Source organism: Hylobates moloch, unplaced genomic scaffold (assembly GCF_009828535.3).
Source record: "Hylobates moloch isolate HMO894 unplaced genomic scaffold, HMol_V3 SCAFFOLD_1, whole genome shotgun sequence".
NCBI classification, from domain to species: domain Eukaryota; kingdom Metazoa; phylum Chordata; class Mammalia; order Primates; family Hylobatidae; genus Hylobates; species Hylobates moloch.
Genome location: NW_026652276.1, coordinates 53,243,280 through 53,266,881, shown reverse-complemented (window position 1 = coordinate 53,266,881; position 23,602 = coordinate 53,243,280). Strand labels below are relative to the sequence as shown.

The window sequence follows — 23,602 nt, the reverse complement described above, 5'->3', positions numbered from 1 at the left end:
AAGAGGGATGACTTTTTGAAAATTGTAGAATTTCAAATCTTCTGACCATATATATATATTTTTTTTTAAAAAAAAAGCATTTTAGTAAATGGAAGATGAAATGGAAAACCGAATTAGTGCATACCTGAAAACCTGTGGGGCCTGGAGGTCCTTGTTCTCCTCTTTCACCAGCTAGACCCTAAGTTGTGAAGGAGAAAATAATTGTGAATATAACCAGATCTTTGTCTGCTTCCTCTCTATGTGAACCACTAGAAGTACTGATATTTATTTGTACTTCTTCCAATCACATGTTTTTCTCTTTAGCCAGGTAATAAACTAGTATTAATAGTAATCAAATGGTATTGTTTGAAGCCTCTGGAGGCGAGAAAATATCTACTAAAGCCAGTGACTGATAACATGTCTTTATTTTTTGATCCAAACTTAAATGTCTGGAGCCAATTGTAAACTTATGGAGAAATTGGATTGAATATAGGAAAACCCATTACTTTTGTATATATAATCTAAAAACATAATATTTTTATTATAGTTTATTTCTGAATGTCTTAAGATTTATCAAGACTTCAAAAACAGAATGACTAAAGAAAGCAAAGCTAACATTTTAGAAAGATTTAAACTGCCCCACCCCAAAACAAATATGCCAAAATAGTTCTGATAAACACTTCATTTTAAAATCCTAAAATGAAAATAGACCTCGAAGAATAAATATTATTCCTTTTACCTCCGAAAAAATACCTTAAATAATTTTTTTTTTTTTTTGAGATGGAGTCTTGCTCTGCCACCCAGGCTGGAGTGCAACGGCGTAATCTTGGTTCACTACAACCTCCGCCTCCCGGGTTCAAGTGATTCTCCTACCTCAGCCTCCTGAGTAGCTAGGATTACAGGCACACGCCACCATGCCTGGCTAATTTTTGTATTTTTAGTAGAGACAGGGTTTCACCATGTTGGCCAGGCTGGTCTTGAACTCCTGACCTCAGGTAATCCACCTACCTTGGCCTCCCAAAGTGCTGGGATTACAGGCGTGAGCCACCATGCCCGGCCTTAAATAAATTTTTATGAGATGCATTATTGAGAGAAGGTATATAATTGAGTATTTAAATATTTTAAATAAAATATTTTATAAAATATTTGTTACACACTATTTTCCTCAGTTGATATAGTCTTTGACTGTGACATATAAAAACCTTTGCAGTCAGACTTTTAAAGAAGTTTAAAGTAAAAAGATCAATCATTATATTTAAAAAGGCAGAAGACATTGTATCACAGAAATCAAAAGAGAAGTTATAACAGAAATTCTTCATTCCCATACATTCTTACTCACTTTCCCTGAAACTTACGCATAAGTCTTGAACAAACATCATTGAAAAATGCAATGGGTATATATATATATACACACACACATATATATATGCATATACATATACACATATGTATATATATATATTCTCACACACACACACAAAAAATGACATACCGGCGGGCCCACAGGACCAGAAGGACCGACTTCACCATCTTTTCCAGGAGCTCCCTAGTATCACACACAGATATTTGTGAGCTGAGTCCATGAGAATTTAAATAGTACCTACATTATTTTTCTTTAGCAGAAAAGGTATATTTACCCTCTGCCCAGGAACTCCAGCATTTCCTGCTTCTCCAGGTTTCCCAGGGTCACCCTAAAGAATAAATGAAACTTTTGTATAATTCCTTCAATTTGTCAAAAACATACCTCCTCCAAATGAGGATCATGATGAGGTGGCCAACATATTATACACTGTACTCACACTGCTACCTTTGGGGCCTGGAAGGCCCATGCTCCCAGGCTGCCCTCTGATTCCTATGGAGCCTGGAGGACCTGGACGGCCATCTTCCCCTGGAGCCCCCTATGGAATTGACAGGAGCCATGTAAGTTTCATGTAAGTTGTTTCTAAATATAGCATCACCCAAAGTGTCACTTACCTTTGCTTACTATTATGTTACATAAATTTTAAATTATCTTGCATTTTCATGTTAAAGAATCAGGACAGTTGAATGGGTTTTTTAAAAACACTGAAGTATTTTAAGTAACTAGAAGAGAGATTTTATTCTTATTCTAGACATAAGCTTCCTCATGATGTCTCCTGACAATCACATTAATAGGGGAAATCTTTCTTCTTTCATTTACTCTGGTTTGTAGTAATGAAAATTCAGGACTTCTATTTCACATTGCAGGACAAGGAAAGATCTTAGAATATATAAGTTGTCAAAATTCATACCTACTTATCTCTTAAACATATAAAATTAAAAGGATATAAAAATGAGAATATTGCTAATAGACAAATTTCACCAATATTAAAAACTATATCATTTTAACTTTTTCACTGATGTCAGGCAGGGAAGCAATTCAATTTCAAATATTTATCTTAGTAAAATTTGATCTACATTTTTGTCAACTTGAAAATAGATCCTAAGAACATGCTTCCAGAAGTTGTTATAAATATGTCAATATGACCAGCATCCACATAATCAAAAACATTAACCTAAATAAATATCATTTAAGTTGCATGTCTATTGAAAAATATTAGTGGTTGTGGACTTCTGTTTAAATTACTTACCAAAGGTCCAAGTTTTCCTTCAGGACCTTGAACACCAGGATTTCCTGTCAAACCCTGAAAATAAAAAAGCAACTGTCAGTTTGTTGCTAATCTGCAGTTGAAGTAAAGATTCTCAAGAGTAAAAATAGTGTTGCATTTTTGTCAACTGAATAGAATGACATTTCTGTAAATCAAATTTTTAAGTGATGTATTGTTAAAATAAAATTTTTCAGAATTTCTCTGCCAAAATTACTTTTTTGCTATATTGCTATAAAAGTATATTTACGAATATTTATAAATTCTTTACTTGCTAACAAGTAAAGTTATAAAATTTGACAAACAGGATTTTTTTCTCATGCCAAGCGATAAAGCTATTAATACATACTGCTTTGAGAGAGACTAAAAGTTACCGTGTTTTCTATATATGATAAAAATAACAAACCAGTATTTTTTAAAATAATGAATTGGATCAAAACCGTAGAAACAAAGAAATGTTCTAAACTGTAAAAACCAACTAAATTTAAAAACAAACAAACAAAAACCTGATCAATGCATGCTCAGGAGCACTTCTCCCAACTGATGTAGCAAACACTTGCTACATTCTTACCCGAGCACCTGGAAGCCCAGGTTCCCCTGGACGTCCTGGATCACCCTGGCTTCCTTTGGGTCCTGAAGAACCTACAGGACCCCGTTCTCCTTGAGCACCCTGTACCAAGGTAAAGCAGATGCATGAAGAAAAAGAGTATAGAAAAACAAAAGCAAGCAGAAGTAAAATTAATGTTTTACAAATCAAGGCACTAATATAACATCCAAATCAAGGCACTAATATAACATAAAATTTTGTCACCACATTCCTCCAACTAGCATCCTTCCCCCCATGCCTCTTAATACAGGAATTACACAAGAGAGGATTGGGGTTAGGCCTGGTATCTGTATCCATCTCCTTTCTGGATCTGAGCCTATGCAGGCCATAGCTAGATCACAGTGCTGAAAAATGGCATCTTCTGGAGCACCCCCCACGTAAGTATCAACATTGACAGGGCAACCTCACCTTTGGCCCAGGTAAACCATCAGAGCCTGGAAAACCACGATTGCCAGGAGCACCCTACAAATGACCAAAATGTGATTTTTAATTGTTGTTGATATTTTTGCAATATGTAATGAATAGGTGATTTTTATTTTTAGTACTATAAAGTTTTAGCAGCCGTCATCAAGCCAACATGGCTATAGATATGCAAAAGAAAAATCTGACTCGATGGAAAAAATTTAAAATTTTGAAGAATATGTAAGTACTGAGCCAAATAATTCCTCAAATCAAGAAATATTCTGTACTTTGGGAGGCCAAGGCAGGCAGATCACCTGAGGTCAGGAGTTCAAGACCAGCCTGGCCAACATGGTGAAAACCTGTCCCTACTAAAAATACAAAAATTAGCTGGGTATAGTGGCAGGTGCCTGTATCCCAGCTACTCAAGAGGCTGAGGCACAAGAATTTCTTGATCCTGGGAGGCAGAGGTTGCAGTGAGCCAAGATGGTGCCACTGCACTCCAGCCTGGACAACAGAGCAAGACTCTGTCAGGAAAAAAAAAAAAACGAAGGAAGGAAGGAAATATTCTAACGATTCATAGTAAAATTAAATAGAGAAAACTGATATCTAGAGATGAGAGGCATAGGTACTATCTATAGCAATTGAAATGTCAACAATGACATGTATTAATGACATTTTTGTGAAACGTTTTGCATTCTCCAAAGTGCTAGATAAATGTGAGATTATTGTTCTTCTTTTCAGACCTGTCTCAATGTACTCCAGTCACAGCTACCTCTTCTGGTCTTTAAAATCACCAGGTCCTTTCTGCCCTCCTAGCTTTGCATTTGCTTTTTCCTCTGCTAAGAATGTTCTTCCTTCCAAGTTTTCTACTGGTTTATCATCATCTTCAGGTCTCAGCTAAAATGCTATCTTCTCAGAGGATCCTCTTTCCTAACCACCTAATCTAACATTACAACACTGACATATATGTGTAGTTACTCTCCAACGTGTCATGCCTTTATTTAGTGTGTGTATGGCACTTTTTAAAGTGTGTACATGTATTTTTATTTACCTGTTGACTTATTGTTTACCTCTCCACTAAAATAAACAACTATTTACTAGTCTCCACATGAGGACTAGGACCATAGCCTTCTTGTTCACTGATCTAATTCCAAGCACAGATGGCTCAAGTTTGCATAGACTAGTGATTTAACCAACATTAGTTGAATGTATGAATAATGATTAGTCAGTTGGCTCTTTCTATTTGCATATAACTGTACTGAACTATGCAAGGAACCTGCAAGCATTTCTCTTAACTGTTCTAGTTTTCCTTACTATTCTTAGACTTACACACATAATTCCCTCACAACTATAAGAATGTGTTGTATTATTTAAATTTACCCTTTCTCCCACTGGCCCTGGAGGACCAACTGTTCCTGGGTCACCTCTGGGACCTCTTTTGCCTTCTTCACCAGGTGGGCCTATCGGACCCTGAATACCATGTGGCCCCTGTTAAAAACAGAAGGACAGTTACCAGAAAGACCCATTCAACCAGTGAATTATAGTTGGAAGCCTAATTTAACGAAGTCAGTCACAAATTTTAAAGTATATGGAATAATGAGATATTTTCTTCTCAAGCTATTATAATTCTCATTATTATTTTAAACCCTTTAGCATTTTGAGCTGTACACTTCCAGACAATACTATGTTCTTCCTATCATTAAAACAATGAAACCTTACTGGTTCCCCTTTTGGGCCAGCTTCTCCTTTGAAACCTGGAACTCCTGGATCACCCTGAAAAAAAAATATTGATATTTGTAAGAACCAGGACATTTAGCTAGTCCAATCTGCTCAAATTAGTTACAATAAATAGGCTTTAAAAATTCTCTCCAGTTGAGTCTGTTTTGCATCAGTAGTATAATATAATCATTTTTAAATGAGTGCATGTGAATATGTTAATATGTGTAAATTTTTATAAAATTCAGTATAATTTGGAAGCCATTTATTTAATTTATAGTGGTCTTTAAGAGATTTATTTTTAAAATCATGTTTTTTATCATGTGTAGTAGAATAAATAGAATTATTGAGTTATTATTCAAATTTGAAAATTAAAATTGGAACTATCAATGACAATTTCTATAGATAAATATATTTAGGCTGTATTTTAGGATGTGAACTTGTTTTCCCAGAATCAAAATAATTTTATATTTATGCTATATTTATTGAGAATTTAGCAACTTCAAATAGGGCATTTCACTCTTGGAATGTTCAAGGGTTTTCTGTAGGTGTGTCTTTAAATACCAACTGTAATTTAGGTTGTAAGAACTGGATTGCAAAATTCAGAACTTGGTAAAATCAAATGTGACACTAGCAACACTAATGATTTAATAAATCTGTCACCAGCACTTTAAGAGAATTTATCAGCATGACCACATTACTTGGAACAGAATTGTAAATATTTGTTTAAATATTTATTTTTATACATCAAGCTAAAAGCTATTAAGCACAACTTCTCAATGTGTTTGCTTCTTATGGGTTGATCAAAATATTTTTTCTAATAAATAATTTCTGTAAAATATGAAAACATTCAATCTGACATTCAACCTGATTAATATATTTGAATCACTCTTTAAGAATAACTCCCAAGAAATAGTTGTTGAACCCATTTTTAGCCTAATTGTCATTATAAATTCCTATTGAAGCTCCATATTCCTCACATGGCTTGCATAATATTTTCATAATATTTATTATTCAATTATTCATAAAATTCTATGAGATGAACCATAAAGTTATAACCTTATTTTAAATAAAAGAACACTAAAATTTAACATACTGCAGTAATGTTCCACTTAGAATTTAAACATCTAAGTTGTACCTCAACATTTAGCTTTCACTTCATAAAGACTCCCATCTTCCCACATTTGGATAAGTCACGTTATCTATGTTTCATTGCATCACATTACATGTTATTACTCTTGGTGCTCTTAGTTAGATTACACTAAAGGATGATAGTTCTTTCAAAGGTCATTACCGGTTGGCCTCGAATTCCCTGAGGACCAGTGCTACCCTGAGGTCCTGGAGATCCAGGAGGCCCTGCCGAGCCAGGAGGACCAGAGGTACCCGGAGAGCCCTATTAAACAGCAAGAGTGATGTGATAAGTAGAGACACAGGTAGCAGTCTGGGGCCAATGTCTAAAGAATCATGCCCATTTGAGCTTCACATGGCATAAATGCAGTACTCACCGTTGGGCCTTTGGCACCAGGAGTACCATCAGTTCCTATTGCACCCTAAAAGGTACATTAAAAGTATGTAATGAAATATTAAGCAATATCTAGACACAGATGTGGTAGTATACAGATGTCGGGCCATCTTTAAAAAGGAAGTAGAAGCGTTTTTTAAAAATCAACCACCATTATATCATAAAAATTACTTTATTGACTAATTCTCTTTTACATAAAATAGGTAAAACTTACAGAGTTGACAAGGGAAATATATTTTTTCACAGTTGTAAGCACTCATTTAGAATTCAGAGACTATATTAAATTTTATATTTCAAAATAGCTAGAAAAAGAGGACTTAAAATGTTCCCAACACATAGAAGTGATATATGCTCAATGGGATGGATATCTTAAATATCCTGACTTGATTATTACACATCTTAGGCATATAACAAAACATTACAGGTACCCCCTAAATCTGTACAAATATTATGTATCAATAAAAAAAATAGGTTGAATTTGTTCTGATGCTACAAGAAATGTCCAGCTTTCTGGGCTGGTTCTTAAATATGCTAGAAACTTACAGGAAGACCTGGAGAGCCAACTGGACCTGGGGGCCCAGTTTCACCTCTCTGCCCCTGAGGACCTTCAGGTCCTCGCGCCCCTGTAGGACCTGCTTCTCCCTAAAAGGGTACAAAGGGAAATGTTAATTTAAGGAAAATACAAGAGTGGCATTGTACAAAGTTGACCGCTTATTTGGAATTTTACATTTGAAACCCAAATATTTAAAGAGGCTATAGAGGATTACAAGAGATGTGTGCCCAACCAAGCTTAAGGAGTTCACTCACTTTCCCACTTCCTTCTTAAGGGATGACGCTGGTGGCCTCTTCACTAGGAATATTCTCCATATCCAATCTCCAGTTAAAGAAGCCCTACACCAGGGTTAGCTTAAGTTCCCTCTCCTCTGAACCTCCACAAAATCTGAAATTTTTCTTACCACATCTATCAGAATTTACACTTATTACTTATCAAACAGTTAAGATAATCTAAGTTCATGAAGAAAAACTAGAAACAGCCCTACACCTCAGCAGGCACACTGAGTCTACTCAAAGAATAAGATAGGCTTAAATATCTTTTATTTAAGATATTTATCAAAGAATAGATATTCTTAAATCTGCATGGTTTACTTTTAATATGTTCTTACATAAATACTCAGGTTATTCAAACCCATTTCCGTATAAACAGTGTATATATTCAGACTCTTTAACACAAATCAAATGAAGGAGAAAAATTGACCGACCCACTGTTCTTAAAGAGGTTGTTTCTGTTCAATGTATTAGTCTAGCAATTTACTACAAAATTAAAGCTTCACGCAATCATTAGAGGATAAATCATATTATTTTCCAATATTTATAAAACAACCTAATACCAGCTAAAATGTGCTGCAAGATTCAGACAATAGTTTTCCAAATCTGTGAGACTCACCGTAAAAAGTCTATATAAAATTTCATACCATCATTACAGAAGAAGAAATTGTTTCCTTGCTATATAAGCAATATAACAAATCATATTTCAGAGTATAAGATTTGAGTTGTAAAAATTCAATTCCACTGACCTTCAAGAAAGCATTTATCAGTAAAGTGAAAAACATCTGGGCTACAACTTTATTTAAGTCTAATCAACTTCATTTTTGGCAGCCTTATAAGCAAAATGCCATCTATTTTTAAACCAAAGAAACAACACTTCTTTGATAAGAATTAAAAGACACTTTTTAAAATGCAACATTAAGAGCAGAGTGAAGTGGTTAAGGTAACTTAATAGCTCCCTTTATTTCAAGCCAAGATAGTGAGTCCAGCTGGCAAACAAAAATGCCTAGTTGAGTTTTAATTCATATAAACAATAACTTTTAGCACAAGTTTTTCCCATACAATGTTTGGGACATACTTACACTAAACATGTATTCTTTGCTCATCTGAAATTCAAACTTAGCTTGGTTTCTGTATTTTATCTGGCTTATTATGTACCTATGTGGATCTAATCCTAAAGGGGCCTGGAAAACTAAAATTCTAAGCCTTAGGAATCTCATCAGTATCAGTAAAGCATATTAAATCTCTGTTTCACTTCACTGAAATACAAAGAACTGGATTTGGAAGTTTATTCTTTAGTCAGAGAGCAGAGACCATGGCAGAACTTTGTAGGAAAAGCAGGATCCTGTCCAAAAACAAAGATCCAGGAATTTTATGGTGGAGAGAAGCAGGAAGGAAAACACAGAAAATTTCTAACAGAAACAGTTTTGCTAGATGTTTGAGTTTTATTAAGCAGTTTTCAGTAGCCAACAACTAGTACCACAAACACCCAGGAGGAGAGAGAAGTAACCAGAGTGAACGGTTGTGTAAACTATGATTGCTAGTGAAGTTAAAGTAAATCCCATGAAAGTTGCAGTATAAACCTCTTTCTGCTAATTCATAGATTTGTGAGTATTTCCTTAACTAGAACTCAATTTGGGGACGGAGGGTCTCACAAAAAGAGGGAAGGGATTTTGCATGTTTCGATAGGGGTATATAGAGAGTCTGGGCCAGAGTCTGTGATAGCGACATTATTACGACTTCAGGGAGCAGATCAGATTCAGAGGAGAACCCAAGAAGATCCCACCCACTTGAGTTCACAGTGAGTTCTCAGTGAATGCAGGGAAAGGAATTAAGGCACCATTTTAAAGCAGCAGCATCCCCATAGCACAGTGTTTGAATATGTCATTAGAGAGAGCCTACAGAATAATTTGACTTGTTGATTCTCACATTTTCAAGGAGTATCTGAAATGTTAGCTACAGACATTTTTCTTCTGGTTTGTTTCTAAGTTTAAATCCAATTTGAGTAGCACAACTAATAAGAAGCATGAACCTACATTGAGGATGTCCTCTGCATCAGGCCCTATGTGACGGGTTTACGTAGATGGTGTCACTTAATCCTCAACAAACTCCCATGAGAAAACAAGGTTTGGAGGGGCCAGGTGACTGTCCGTGACCGCAGTCATTTTTGTACAGCATAATCTTGTGCATAATCTCTTCAGGATTAAGAAAGTCTTTGCCAAAGGGAAACATGGCCTCAGGGGGAATCAGATGTGTTATATTGCTTACAATTTGAAAGAGGTGTTCTGAATTAATTCACCAGTTTATCTAATGTAATCCTAATGTCCATCTAATGTCATCCTTGAATTTATCCCAAAGTAGAGAGGAAGAACCAATTGTGACTTACTACAAATGTTAAGTCATCCCACAGAATACTTTAATCCATCCCACATGAAGAGCCAAATATTCTCCATGCCCACTCCTTTAATGGCTGCATAGAATTGGGTTGGGAGGCTGAGAAAGTGCAGAGTGATAACAAATGTTGGGTGAAAGAACAGCCTTTTGACAGCATCTAATTTATTTTAACCTCCTATTGTTTGGAACATTCTGCTGTTTATTACTTCCAGGTACTCTATTCAAGAATAGAAAATAGAGTTCCAATTCAGTTTAAAGCTCCTATTTCTTATAGTTGTTTTGATTGGCTGGCATTAGAGTCCTAACATATCAGGTTCTTTGATATTATAAGGGTACAATTATAAGTAATTCTCCTTTAATTATATTTATACAGTTAATTTTGTTTTTTCATTTATCTTTTTCCATGTAATAACGAAAAATGAGCATACTCTAGGCTCTTTCCTTAGTTAAAAGTAACTTCCACACTTTCCAATTAATTAAATGTCATTCTTCACTTTGGGACTCATGTAATCATGTAGCGTTAAATACTGTATATTAACATTAACATCTTACCTTCATTCCAGGATTTCCTGGAAAACCAGAAGAGCCTGGTATCCCAAGAGGACCCTATTAAAAGAAACCAGAAAAGTAATCAGACATGTATTCAGTTAGTATCTAATTAGGTCATTTTTTAGAGTTTCGTGTCATTTTGTATTTGACACATAAGAATAACCTGCCTTTCACTTTAAAATTACAAAGATAATAGTCTAATTTCATTATAAGTACCTTCAACATCAGTCTAAAGTAATACTAAAAGACATATCCAAGGTATTAAATATAATTGGATTACTCAAATAGCATATAAGATTAAGTCAGTCACAAACATAAAATGTTTCAAACAATTGCCTCTTGAGAGATGTACTTTCTTTGTGTTAATCAAATAATATAGTTTTTAGAAAGTTATATTTTATATCAAAATCTAGTACTTCATTCTATAAAAATGATGCTTCAGAACCATCTGGAGGCCAGGCGTGGTGGCTCATGCCTGCAATCCCAGCACTTTGGGAGGCCAAGGCAGGCAGATCACCTGAGGTCAGGAGTTTGAGACCAGCCTGGCCAACATGGTGAAACCCAGTCTCTACAAAAATACAAAAATTAGCTAGGTGTAGTGGCTGGAGCCTATAATCCCAGCTACTTGGGAGGCTAAGGCAGGAGAATTGCTGGAACCTGGGAGGTGGAGGTTGCAGTGAGCTGAGATCAGGCCATTGTACTCCAACCTGGAGTGAGACTCCATCTCAAAAAAAAAAAAAAAAACCATCTGGATATTTTAGAGAGGTTTTTCAGGCAATAATAAGCAGATATTTATATTACCCTACATTTGGGAAGGCATGCATAGAATTTAAACCATTGATTAAAAGACTAAATTTAAAAGAAGTGAGTATAAGAGGAATTCTAGTACAGATTACTCTGACTCTTCAAGGATTGTACTTTAATCCCATCAGTTTTGAATTAATAGAAGCCCTTTCAAAGTGTACTTATTTTTTCATCCTATGTTTTGTTTCCAACTTATGAGAAACAAGGAAAAGATCCTTGGGGCAAATGATTTCAATTTCTATAATTATACTTTACTTTTGGCTAATAGCTTTAATTTTTTTTTTATTTTATGATCGTTCAGTCTTGGCCCATGTTGATCATGAATATTTCCTACAATACTTTCTCTCTTTCCCTCATAATATTTTCTTTCCTTGGTGTTTTGTTAGCATAATTTACCTTGTAGAGCTTGACTCAATTTTTCCTGTTGCAGCAAAATAAAATTGTTCCATGGACTATTTATTTAGGAGCATTTTCAGTAACACCTTTGTGCTCAATTACTACATTAAAAAATGGCCATAGAAAACATTTTATAAATATATTTGTGCTATTATAAAACACCACTTTTCGGTTTCCTGCAACAGCTATCCACATTGATGATCCTGTGAAATCATCTGTAGAGCTTTAAAAAACACTGATTTCTGAGTCTACCTCTAGAGATTACGTTTAAATTGGATTGGACATTAATATTTTTAAGTTTCCAGGTAATTCTAACGTACAGCCAAAGTTGAGAACCACTAATTTCATGATGAACAGATAAAGTTTACTACATGATGCCTACAATATGAGTATGTACAGTTTACTAGCAACCAGTGTTAATCATATATGAAATAATTTATTCTAGATACCATTATATCTTCCTTTTAAAAGTCAGGGCACCACTACTGAAGTCACATAATTTGATGGGAAAAGCACATGTATAATAAGTTGCTCTAAAGTTCAGAAAATAACTTTATGTCTTGAAGCTCTTTTTAAAAATTAAATTAGTTTTGTTTTGCTTGTAGAGATATAATTTAAGTGTCCTTGACCAAATAATAGTAGAGACCTTGATCCACAGCACTGTTACAATTAAAATCTACTTCAGCTCCACGTATCTCTTAGGATCCTTTGTACCTCTGGGTAACTCAGCAGTTAATGAGCAGCAGTTGAGGCTATTCACATGGGAGAACTATTGCAAGTAACAGAATTTTAAAAAGGTAATATGTTTGAGATGTGTCAAATTCAAAATATTTGCCTCTGTTTATAATTTATATTTGATTATTTGTTTATAATTTACAGATGATTCTTTAGTCTTAGCCATCTTCATTTCATCATCCACATTACCAGAGATGATCTTTCTGGTCATAAAGTTCCTATGTTTAAAATCTCTGAATGATCTCACATTAATTACTATAGAAAAGAGCTCAAAAACCCTTTAAGTGGGTAAGTAAGTATAGCTCTTTACAATCTAGATCTAGTTATAAGTATTCAGATTTTCATCTTCAAGTGTGAATTAAAGGTTCATAGTTACAGAGGATTACCTATGAAATAGTGCAAGATGGTCCGAAGCAAAATACAATAGCCTTGTCCATACCAAGCCCAAAAAAGCACAATGTACAAAATATTGGTACACACTGAGACCTCATCATTTCTCATTCCATGTTACATTTTTACTCCCACAGCTGTATTTATTGCCTGTATGTTAAAAATTTCCAAAACTACATTTGAAATTCAAATTTCTATCCTGAGCTCCACTCTTGCATATCTAATCACAAAATTGAATTCATTTATTCCCATTCTAAACTCAAACCCACAAACGGTATTCTGTTCCTCTTTCTTTATTTCCAATTTCAGATAAATTACATCATCCATCAAACACTTTAAACCAGAAATCTACTGGGCCATGTCCATGAGAGTTCTTAGCTCATTGACATGCAGTCGGCCTCTGTTACCACCATAATAACTTTAGTTCACATCTTTGTAATTTCTTTCTGGAATTATGCCAGTGGTATTCAAACTCATTCTTTATTCTTAGCCATCTTCATTTCATCTTCAACATTATCAGCAGATTATCCTCTGGTCATAATGTTCCTATGTTTAAAATCCCTGAATGATCTCACATTAACCACTATAGAAAAGAGCTCAAAAACCATTTAACATGGTAAGTATAACCCTTCATGATACAGCTCCTGCCTCTCAATCCAATTTTACCTTCCTAGAATTTTCTGAGCCCACTGTGTTTTTTCACCTATCTGTCCTATGGACAGTGCTATATTCTTGCCCATTTTATATATTAAATACTTATCTTTCAGGACTTGGCTTGAAAGTTGTTCCCGTACCTGAAGTTGTATACTGTATTATGGAGTTAACAATTATGTTATACAACAATATTAATATCTCTCTCTTCCTTAATAGAACAGTTTTGAAGAAGTACTATGTGTCCATCAGCTTTTTATTCCAAGTGTCTGGAACGTGGTGAGTGCTCTGTAAATGTTTTTGAATGTACAAATGGAAGAATGCATGAATAAATTAATGAATTAATATGAAAATAATATAACTCACCATTGGTCCAGGTTTTCCAGGCATACCATGTGCACCTCGTTGACCCTAATTAAGAGAAAAAGAGACAAGACAGGATAAGATTACATTTTAGACTATATTTTCTCATAATTTATTTGCCTTATAAAAAATTTCCATGTTGCAAATTGAAGAATAAATATTAAAGTTAACTGACAATAGCCCTCACTCAGTTAAGAGCAATATAAATACATTTACACAAGCTGATATGGTAGTCATAAATGCATCTATCCTTATAGCAGTAAGAAATAAAATCAAGACTGAGAAAATGAAACTGGTTAAAATGATTCTTTTTACTTTAATGTATCATTTTCTAACATGAACTCAGAGACAATGAAAATTTGAACACCTCAATATTCTTAATAGCCAGATTAACTCAGAGAAGCAATGTCCAGAAAATAAAACACACAGAGAGATAAATTAAGTTATAGTGAATTCTGTACGTTTCACCCAGAGCTCCCTTAAGTACTGAAGTCATCTGGAAATATAACCTGCTGATGGCTCACTATTGATACATTCCCTAGGAATTGCCCTCAGCTAAAGGGAATTAGCTCTCTCAAGATTGTGCTCTTTCCTTGGTCAATGCAGGAATACAAAGCATCGGCCCTTATTTGAGACAAGTCTGCGAGAGCCATCTCAGCTCCATAGTTGCCCTGAAATTGACTGAGATCTCTGTTGCAATTGCAACACAATTCAATTTCTCCCTCTGACAAACCCTGCTTTTATTCATTCCTTCTTTCAAAAATACAGTTTCTAAGAGTACTCACCAATAAATTTCCTGTACTGTATACAAGTCACTTTTTTGAGGCCGTTTCCTAGGAAAGCTGACCTAAGACCCTAAGACCATTGATGCCAGAGTGGTTACAAGAAAGCAAACTCTAAAATGGGATTTGTAAGCTGGATTTCCCACTGGTCGGCTGGTGACAGTCGGAGTATGAATCACCCTTGGCATGCTGTGATGGCACAATGGTAAATATTGTCACCAATGGTGAACAGAGATATTTTAAGGGAATGGGCTAGTAATGCAATATCTCGGGCATTTGAGAAGAATTAAGAAAATAACAATTATAAAGCTGATGGAATTGCATGGGTCTTGTATAGTGCATCTATTGTAGAAAGACACTAAAAGGCTGATGGTGATTAATCACCAATGTAAGACTCCTTGGCAGCATTTTTTAAAATTCTCATCTGCAACCAGAGAGAAGAAAAAGCTGAATATCAGGCCAAGCACAGGGCTTAATGAAAGACTATGAGAGCTCTTGGGATGGTTGAATTCTCAAACCTAGAAAGTCTGTTATGTCATGGTCAGGATCCTGGATTGGGAGGAGTCAGACTCTGAGATTTGGCAATAGGATATGTGGGTCAACACACTGAAGAACTTCAGCTGGGCCCGGTGACTCATGCCTGTAATTCCAGCACTTTGGGAGGCTGGGACAGGAGGATTGCTTGAAGCCAGGAGTTTCAGACAAGCTTGGCCAACGATGTGAGACCCTGTCTCTACAAAAAAAATTAGCCAGGAATGGCGGCATGCACCTGTAGTCCCAGCTATTTGGGTGAGAGTATCGCTTGAGCCCAGGAGTTCAAGGCTACAGTGAACTATGATTGTGCCGCTGCCCTGTAACCTGGGCAACAGAGTAAGACCCTGTCCTCAACATTTAAAGGAAAAAAAAGAAATTTAAAATCTCAGGTCCATCTAAAGTCACTTGGCCTAGAGAAGTGGCCCATTACCCCCATTAACAGTTGGTACTTCTCGCTTGTTGAAGATGATACCTAAGCCTCTACTTTGGAAGACAACTTACGCCTCACTTCTGGACACCAGACCAATAACTAACACTACTCCTGATTTTTTAAAAACATATCATACACCAAAGCACCTATAAGACCTAAACATCAGGTAGAGGTGGGATCTGGGAAAGAATGTATGAGTCTTGGTCCTGAAGACACTGTATCAAAAAAACAGAGTACAAAGTTGGAAAACTTTAATGATGTGGATACACTGTCTCGTGATATTGCAATTTAACACCCAACCCTGAGAAATAGTGCTAACATGGGATACAGTTCTTAGAAATGTGGGAAGAGCAATAGCCCATGCTGGGGCAGAAATGTCAGACCTCCCTTGGCAGACAGTAGAAGAAGGCACAGAGAAGTAAGCATACTATATTGATAGACGATGTTAGCCTAGATAAGCCAATAGCTGACTATATTCTATAATATTCTCTATATCCCTTTAGGACACTCTGCTTACTAAAGTGATAAAGCACGGCCTGGTGAGAGGGTCTTACACTTTCCAAATCAGGGCCCTGAATTTGGTATTGTTGAGTAGCTCTGAGTTGGTTGTCCTCTATGGGCTGGAGGTAATAGCAGAGGCAGTGTAAACTTGGGATTGCTAATAGTAATGGGGATGATTGGATCTTGAAATAACAGAGGAAAGGTGGCAGTCTTTAACTCTCTAAAGCAAAGTAGGTGCAAAGTAATAAACTGTAAGTTTGAAATATTAGTCAGCATAGCCTGATCTTCAGAGAACTGTGAAAAGAATAATTTGAATATGCCTCCTATACAGGTTCAAGTTACATAAATAGTCTGCAAGAGTATTTCTCAATCTGTATAATTAAAATGAATCAAGGACAGGTGATCGGGAGGCTCAGATCTTTCAAAGAGTGCACTCAGAGTACCCTCCTTTTAGGAGTATGAGGAACATAAAATGCTTGGAAGAATTCTTGGCATATAATAAGCTCTTGATAAATGTTTCCTATTATTGTAATTTTATTAGCATATGCAAGTTTGTGTTTTTCTATGGACTATATTCCATGCTGTTATATGTAATCATTATTTTCTTAATTTTTGTATTAAATCTACAAATGTACTGTGGCTATATGTTAACATTAAAAGCAAAGGGAAGGTTGTTCAAGAATTCTCTGTACCTTCTTTTCAACTTTTCTGTAAACCTGACTTTATTCCAAAAGAAAAAGGAAAATAAAGGTGACCAATACTATTACTTTCATTTAAAAGGCAAGTTCAGTAAACCAAATCTGAAAATGAATTGAAATACACATCTCAGCAGTATAAGTAAAAGCAGATATACTTACAGGAGCACCCTGTGGCCCAACTCTCCCTCTCTCTCCTGGCATTCCCCTCGGACCCTATAGACGATAAAGAAGAAATATCTCTTGAAGCACCTAATTTGAAATGTAGAGTAGTCTGACTACCCCACTCAATCCAATTGAGATTCAAGATAATTGGCCACCAAGCAGTAGTATTTCCAGGGGCAATGTTGGGTTTGAAAAACTATCCCCATGTGGAGATAATAACCTATCACCTCTTACATAAATAGATTTCGCTTAACCTGGCTTTAATGGGCTAAATCTACGATAATCTTGATTTGATCACTGAGTACAGAAAAAGAATAAGGGCATTCAACTGTTAAAAGAAACAATGAAATGTAGGAAACCTTTTCTATTAGAAGGGCTCAACTCTCTTGTGCTTGTCTATCAGCTGGTAATCAAGATTATTTTACCAGCCAACATATGTTGTCCATTTATTTTTATTTTTCATTTAAAAATTCTTTTGTTATAATCTAAAAGGCAAGGAAATATAACCTTAGAAATTTAAGAAACAAGAAAACCAGCACATACCAGAGGACCCATGGCACCCATTGGACCAGTGGGGCCAGCTTCACCCTAAAAAAAAAATGAGAATACATTACAGTATGAGAAGCCAACAACTGATACATCACTTTGTTCTGTGTGTGTAATTTTAAAAGCATATTTTCAAAGAGGACATATGAAAGATGTACTTTTGATATAGGATCTCAGAATGTTGTTTTATTACCTCTTCTCAAAATGCAACAGTAGTGTAGTTTTAAAGAAATACATCTAAAATAACAATGGGGACTTAAGATTGATGGAAACTATCATACCTAGCCATAGTAACTAGTCTCAGGAAAGGACTTATCTGGCTATGTCTGATATGTCTCAAGTAAAACTTTACAAAGCTAAAATTGATTGTAATATTCTCTTAAGATCTATTCTAGGAGACTTAGAAATAAAAAAGTTTTAAAGCCAAATGATTTTCCACATTAGGTCTTGATGCTTTCCACTAAAAATTCCTTTATACTTCCTTGATGTTTTTTCTTGCTGTAGAAATACAAATAAATTTTGAGAAGAAACAATGGGCAGAAGGTCTTGGTATTAAAGCAGTACTCAATAATGGGACTAATGAACTATCTAAACCTTTTAGATATTTTTTAAGAAGAAAAACGAATGATTGTATTTTAAAAGATAGATTCATAGTGCCATCTTCATATGAAGACAACACCCATCCTACACTGGCAGACACCCAGTGCCATGGAGGCTATTCTTGGAGGCATATCAAGTCATGTCATGGTAAAGCCATTGACATTCATCTTTGAAAAATTATGTTTATTTACCTAACCATTTGTTTATAGCTCTCTCCTGATGAATTAAGGTGGTTCTGAAAAATGTGTAAACATCTGAAGAAAAACTAAGATGCCAAAGTGAGGTTACAGTGAGATAATTATAAGACTACCTTGGAACCAGGTGCTCCAACTTCACCTTTAGGGCCTTCAAGACCTTTGTGTCCCTGAGAATAAAAATGTAAATTTGTATTTGTATCCTGTTTTTTTCAGTTCTCAAAGGCATAAAAGAACCAAAAATAAGGTTGCAGAAATTGCCTTATAAAAATGAATATCAAATTTAAAGTTGTTGCTCAAAATATTTTCAAATTCTCAAACTTTTCTGAAAGCTTATTCAAGGAAAATTAGAGTTTTCACCTTTAAATAACATTTTCAGCTTGCAATGTTCTCACCCTTCAAACACTTGTGACTTCATAGAAATTTAATCTGTAGCTACAAATAAAAAACTTACAGTGGCTTTAGAGGAAACACATAACTACAGAGTTCATATTATAAAATATCATTTGTATTCAAGGTGAATGTTCAAAATACTTAATAACGAGTATAGCAGCAGACATCTTAATCAAAATCTCAACTACTCAAAACAGAGGCCAGTGTATATTGATTCAATATCACTATTTGATATTATGATAGATTAGATAGATGATAGATTCTACATACATAAACAATATATAATAGTTACATCGTAATTATCTTCAGTAATAAGAAAGGCATTCTATTGCTTTCCAAGTCTAGGTAGACTGGGCCCCATCTGTGACCTAGTACTCTCTATCTCTACCATGTCACCTATTCCACTATCTAGGAATTGCCTACCTTTTCATCCGTATCCCCCATTAGCCTGAAGCTTCAGGCTAGAGATTTTTCTCATTCATCACTGTATCCTCTTTTGTAGCATAGTGTCCAGTACATAGTAAGAATTCAAAATATATTTCTTTATTGAATCAAATTAAACTCAAAGGAAATGTATAAAAAAATTGTGATTTCAGTGACCACAGATGAATACTGCAACCATAGACAGTTAAGGACAATTGACAAATTGATTTGTAAAGATTTTGAAGGTAATGCTCCCCAGAGCCTATTCACTAAGCCACAGTATCTGAGAGGATTACAATAGATTGAACTTACTCGGTGACCCTTCAGACCTGGAAGACCAGGAGCCCCAGGAAAGCCACGAGCTCCCTGAGACGGAAACACAGATAGGGCATTTTACAGTCATTAATAAGGATGCAAAATTCCTTAATATATCATTTTTCCCCCAAAAATAGCTACTACACAGTTTTCCAGCAACATATTAAGAAGAACAAAAAAAGCAGTATACTTCTATCTGTCAAAATATATCTGGGTGATCAAAATTAGCAAAGTAAATATGCTATTAGAAATGGAAACATGACTTATACAAGGATACAAAGTAATGCCAGGTATTGAGTTAATTAATGACATTTTGAATTTTTCACATGGTATCACTGTGTTATAATTAGTAGTGAAAACAAAACAAGAACATAAGCATGAATCAATATATCCAACATGAGAATTGACTATACCAAGGTAGAAAAAAAATATTCAGGAGAGAAATTCAAGATAAAATATCCTTTTCCTTCTTCATTGTGTTTTATTTATGGTACAAGATTAAATGCCTTTGTAGCAAACCAATGTCTTTATTTTCTATGAATTTCTGAATATTGGCAGCAGAATATGATGGGAAGAACAGTATTATAATGTGGTCAGGAATTTTTAAAATAAATTGTTTAGGAGAAACTTTGTGGATTTATGATTATTTAAAAAACTAAATGAATAAACAAAATATCCAACAGAAAAGAAAGTCAAGAAATACGAGAATGCTTTGTTTCTTGACTAAATAATTACTTAATTTCTGCAAATTCTATGTAGCTTTCACCTAAACACATTAAATAAAAAACAATAGAAATACCAAAGAAAATCAAATCCAGTGGTACAACTATTTTGAAATGATGCTTGAAACTTTTTCCTTATACTGTCTTAAAAGATACTAAGCTAATGACTTAATTATTTACTTATTATTATGGCCTACATTAAATTGATTTTGCATTGAATTGCCATTACCACTGCCACCAGTATATTCAGCACCTTGATAGCATTGATTGATGTGATCACTTATTGATTATTATTGTTAATTTATGTATAGCTGGCACTTAGCCTTATGTTTGGTTAATGGACATTCAATGAATAATCATTGGATAAACAACTAAATAAAGAAATGGTTTAATATTTCTTTTTTTTTTTTTTTATACTTTAGGTTTTAGGGTACATGTGCACAATGTGCAGGTTTGTTACATATGTATCCATGTGCCACGTTGATTCCCTGCACCCATTAGCTCGTCATTTAGCATTAGGTATATCTCCCAATGCTGTCCCCGCCACCCCCCACCCCCCACCCCACAACAGTACCCGGAACGTGATGTTCCCCTTCCTGTGTCCATGAGTTCTCACTGTTCAATTCCCACCTATGAGTGAGAACACGCGGTGTTTGGTTTTTTGTCCTTGTTTAATATTTCTTACTCTCATAGCACTTCAACCTTTCCTAAGGAACTTCTCTTGGCCTAGCACGATCTTAAACAGATAAAAAATCCTTCTGCTCTGCAAATCATAGGTTTCATTCACTATTTCTAGAGGGTTGAATAAGTAACTCAATGGATGAAATTCATATAACAAAATCAAAGCAATAATTTCTCTGTAACCTCTTGAAAGAAAATTATTTCTTTAGTGTTTTAGAGGGTTATCACAGTAGGGGTAAAACAAATCATGCTCTCTCAACAAATGAAGTCCCATTAATTCTTCTGTTTACACAACCCTGCTCAAGAATTCTTTCACATCAAGAACTCCCTTTAAGTGTTCAATTTAATGCCTCATTTTACAGAGATTTGTCTTCTCTCCATCCTTAGCAGGCAACTTAGTGCAGACCCATCTAAGCCTATAGGGGAATTGCTGAGCTATGTTCTTTTGAATAATTAGTTAACTTCAGTTTTTATGGTCTGCAAGGGAAATTCTCAAGTGATTACATATCCCTAATGTAACAAGAAAATGAACCAGATGTCCTAATGCTCATAAAAATTCTCATTCTGCTGACCCAGGACTGTCATTACAGCGCAATCACACATTGCACTGAGCTTGCACAGTGCATCTGTGGTGTGCTGGCAGGGCACCCTTCCTCCCCATGGAGGGCCCACACTGTGAGCATGAGCAAGAGTGCAGCAGGACATGGGAAGTTCAAACCTGGATGGGTCGAAAAGGACATCTGTGCTAATGACTAAACCTCATGTCTCTGTCTGCATTTATTTCCCAGGCTGATGGAGGAGGAAAGAAAGCAGGGAATTGGGAAATTGGTTTATATTTGCAACCAAATAATCCTTTGAGCCTTACAAATTTCCCTTAAAAGATAAGGGACATTCATTTGTTTAAAACATTTCCTAGCATTGAACCTCATCAATTTTCAGAAAGTAAACAGAAAGTAATGTGGTACTGTTGATTGTACTGAGTGGCAGAAATGTAAGGAAATTATAGGATATATAACAAATGGGAGAGTGAATGTTTAGGGGCTGTTGAGCAGGAGAAACCCAAGAAGTAGGAATGTTTGAGGAACATTTTTGCTTGCTTATCATACTCTAATTTTCCCCATGGCCAGTGTAACACATTCTAGAAGAGAGCCTAGCAAAGCAATTTGAGTGACAAGAGACAGGTGGGTTCAGAGAATGGCCAAGGGGCCAGGTCTTGGATTCTGGTGGAGTAGTTGCCAGGCGTCTATTCTTTTAGAGAGCTAAAGGGGAAGAAAACAGCTATGTTAGGAGGGCTGGAAATCAGTGTATATAGTCATGACTTTAGGACCCAGAACATTAATCAAGAATTTCAGCCAAAAGTAGGGTTTGGGGAGCAGCCAAAGAGGCATCCTGTCCATAATTTATTGTCTCTAGTTGATAAAAAACAAGGCAACAAGCTTTTCTTCAAGCTATTATTTAGACATATGTGACAATATAAAGTAAAAATATTAAAAAGATTTTAGAAACCTAAAATAGGATTGAAGTGTGAATTGTAAATAGGTCAAGCTGGTAACTCATTTTATGGAAAAAAAAAACAAACTTTTTTTCTGAATTTTCTGAATATTTGATACTCAGTTTGGAGAGCATTCATGTTATGTTCAATATACTTCTCTAGCTCCAGAAGGCTTATTTATGGTGCCAATGCAAAGCAGACAACTGGAGTTAACAATCACTCTGGCAAAATGTCCTGTGACATTTTACATTTTTACAGAAACAAACAATGCTTGTTTGTCTCCATTTACTTAGTGCCTGATACATGTGCATACAGAGAATTGTGATTTAATTCAATGTTCTTTATTTTTCAAAGTTTGCCTTTATGTTGAGTATAAACTTACTGGAGATCCTGCAAATCCCACTTCACCAGGATTTCCGTTTCTGCCAGGTTCACCCTTTATGGAAAAAAATGTAGGAGATTGGGGAGGCAAAAGTGATTAAAAGGTTCTCTGAAACTAAATGATAAATAAATTACTAATAAAACAGTATTCTTTAGAAAGCTAATGTGCAGTTCTCTAAACGGTGCAAAAAATAAAGTAAAAATAGACTCCATTCCTTATATTCCTGATAGTACTCCATTCTATCAAGTTAGTCTGTGGCTTTCATTAATTTACCCAGAAGAATAAATTGTTGCAAATTTTCCTGGTCTGATCTAGCTCACTATTTTATGAACATCAAAATTTATACACATAAACATACACGTATGCTATAGCATATATACTATAGAATTCTATATGATCAGATGACACTGAATTAAACTATTGCTTCTTAAAATACTACTTTCTATTTCTTTCCTGTGGTTAAAAAGAAAGGACTACCAGAAATATGTGCTCTATGGCCAAATTCAGTGTAACCTGTTTACATAAATCTTATGACTCACAAAGAGAAAATATTTATTAATACTTGGTTTAGTATCATATAGAAATTAATGGCCTACCTATAATTTGATCCTCAACTTTGGTACAACTAAGAATCTAGAAATGTAAGTCTGCTATTGCACACTGTTCTCTGATTACATGTTCTTAATGTTAAAATCTGGAGTTGGGTCTTAACTTTAATTAAAAATCCAATCAAAGAAATCATTTTTTCATCATTAGGGAGCCATATTGGCACTATACTACTAACACGTTT

The 23,602-nt window shown here is 35.1% G+C and overlaps 1 protein-coding gene across 1 annotated transcript in view; it reads right to left on the bottom strand.

Moving 5' to 3' along the window:
* The window catches only part of COL5A2 (collagen type V alpha 2 chain), a 150,247-nt gene that overhangs the window by 29,227 nt on the left and 97,418 nt on the right, over nt 1-23,602 (bottom strand). Inside the window, exons 12-30 of the mRNA XM_032755185.2 lie at nt 22,813-22,866; nt 19,533-19,586; nt 18,521-18,574; nt 17,608-17,652; nt 17,062-17,115; nt 13,961-14,005; nt 10,622-10,675; nt 7,394-7,492; nt 6,834-6,878; nt 6,623-6,721; nt 5,332-5,385; nt 4,993-5,100; nt 3,619-3,672; nt 3,175-3,273; nt 2,589-2,642; nt 1,779-1,877; nt 1,617-1,670; nt 1,472-1,525; nt 125-178 (exon numbers count right to left, since the gene is read on the bottom strand). Coding sequence (XP_032611076.1) covers nt 125-178; nt 1,472-1,525; nt 1,617-1,670; nt 1,779-1,877; nt 2,589-2,642; nt 3,175-3,273; nt 3,619-3,672; nt 4,993-5,100; nt 5,332-5,385; nt 6,623-6,721; nt 6,834-6,878; nt 7,394-7,492; nt 10,622-10,675; nt 13,961-14,005; nt 17,062-17,115; nt 17,608-17,652; nt 18,521-18,574; nt 19,533-19,586; nt 22,813-22,866 — 1,233 coding nt within the window. The remainder of the gene's footprint in view (nt 1-124; nt 179-1,471; nt 1,526-1,616; nt 1,671-1,778; nt 1,878-2,588; nt 2,643-3,174; nt 3,274-3,618; nt 3,673-4,992; nt 5,101-5,331; nt 5,386-6,622; nt 6,722-6,833; nt 6,879-7,393; nt 7,493-10,621; nt 10,676-13,960; nt 14,006-17,061; nt 17,116-17,607; nt 17,653-18,520; nt 18,575-19,532; nt 19,587-22,812; nt 22,867-23,602) is intronic.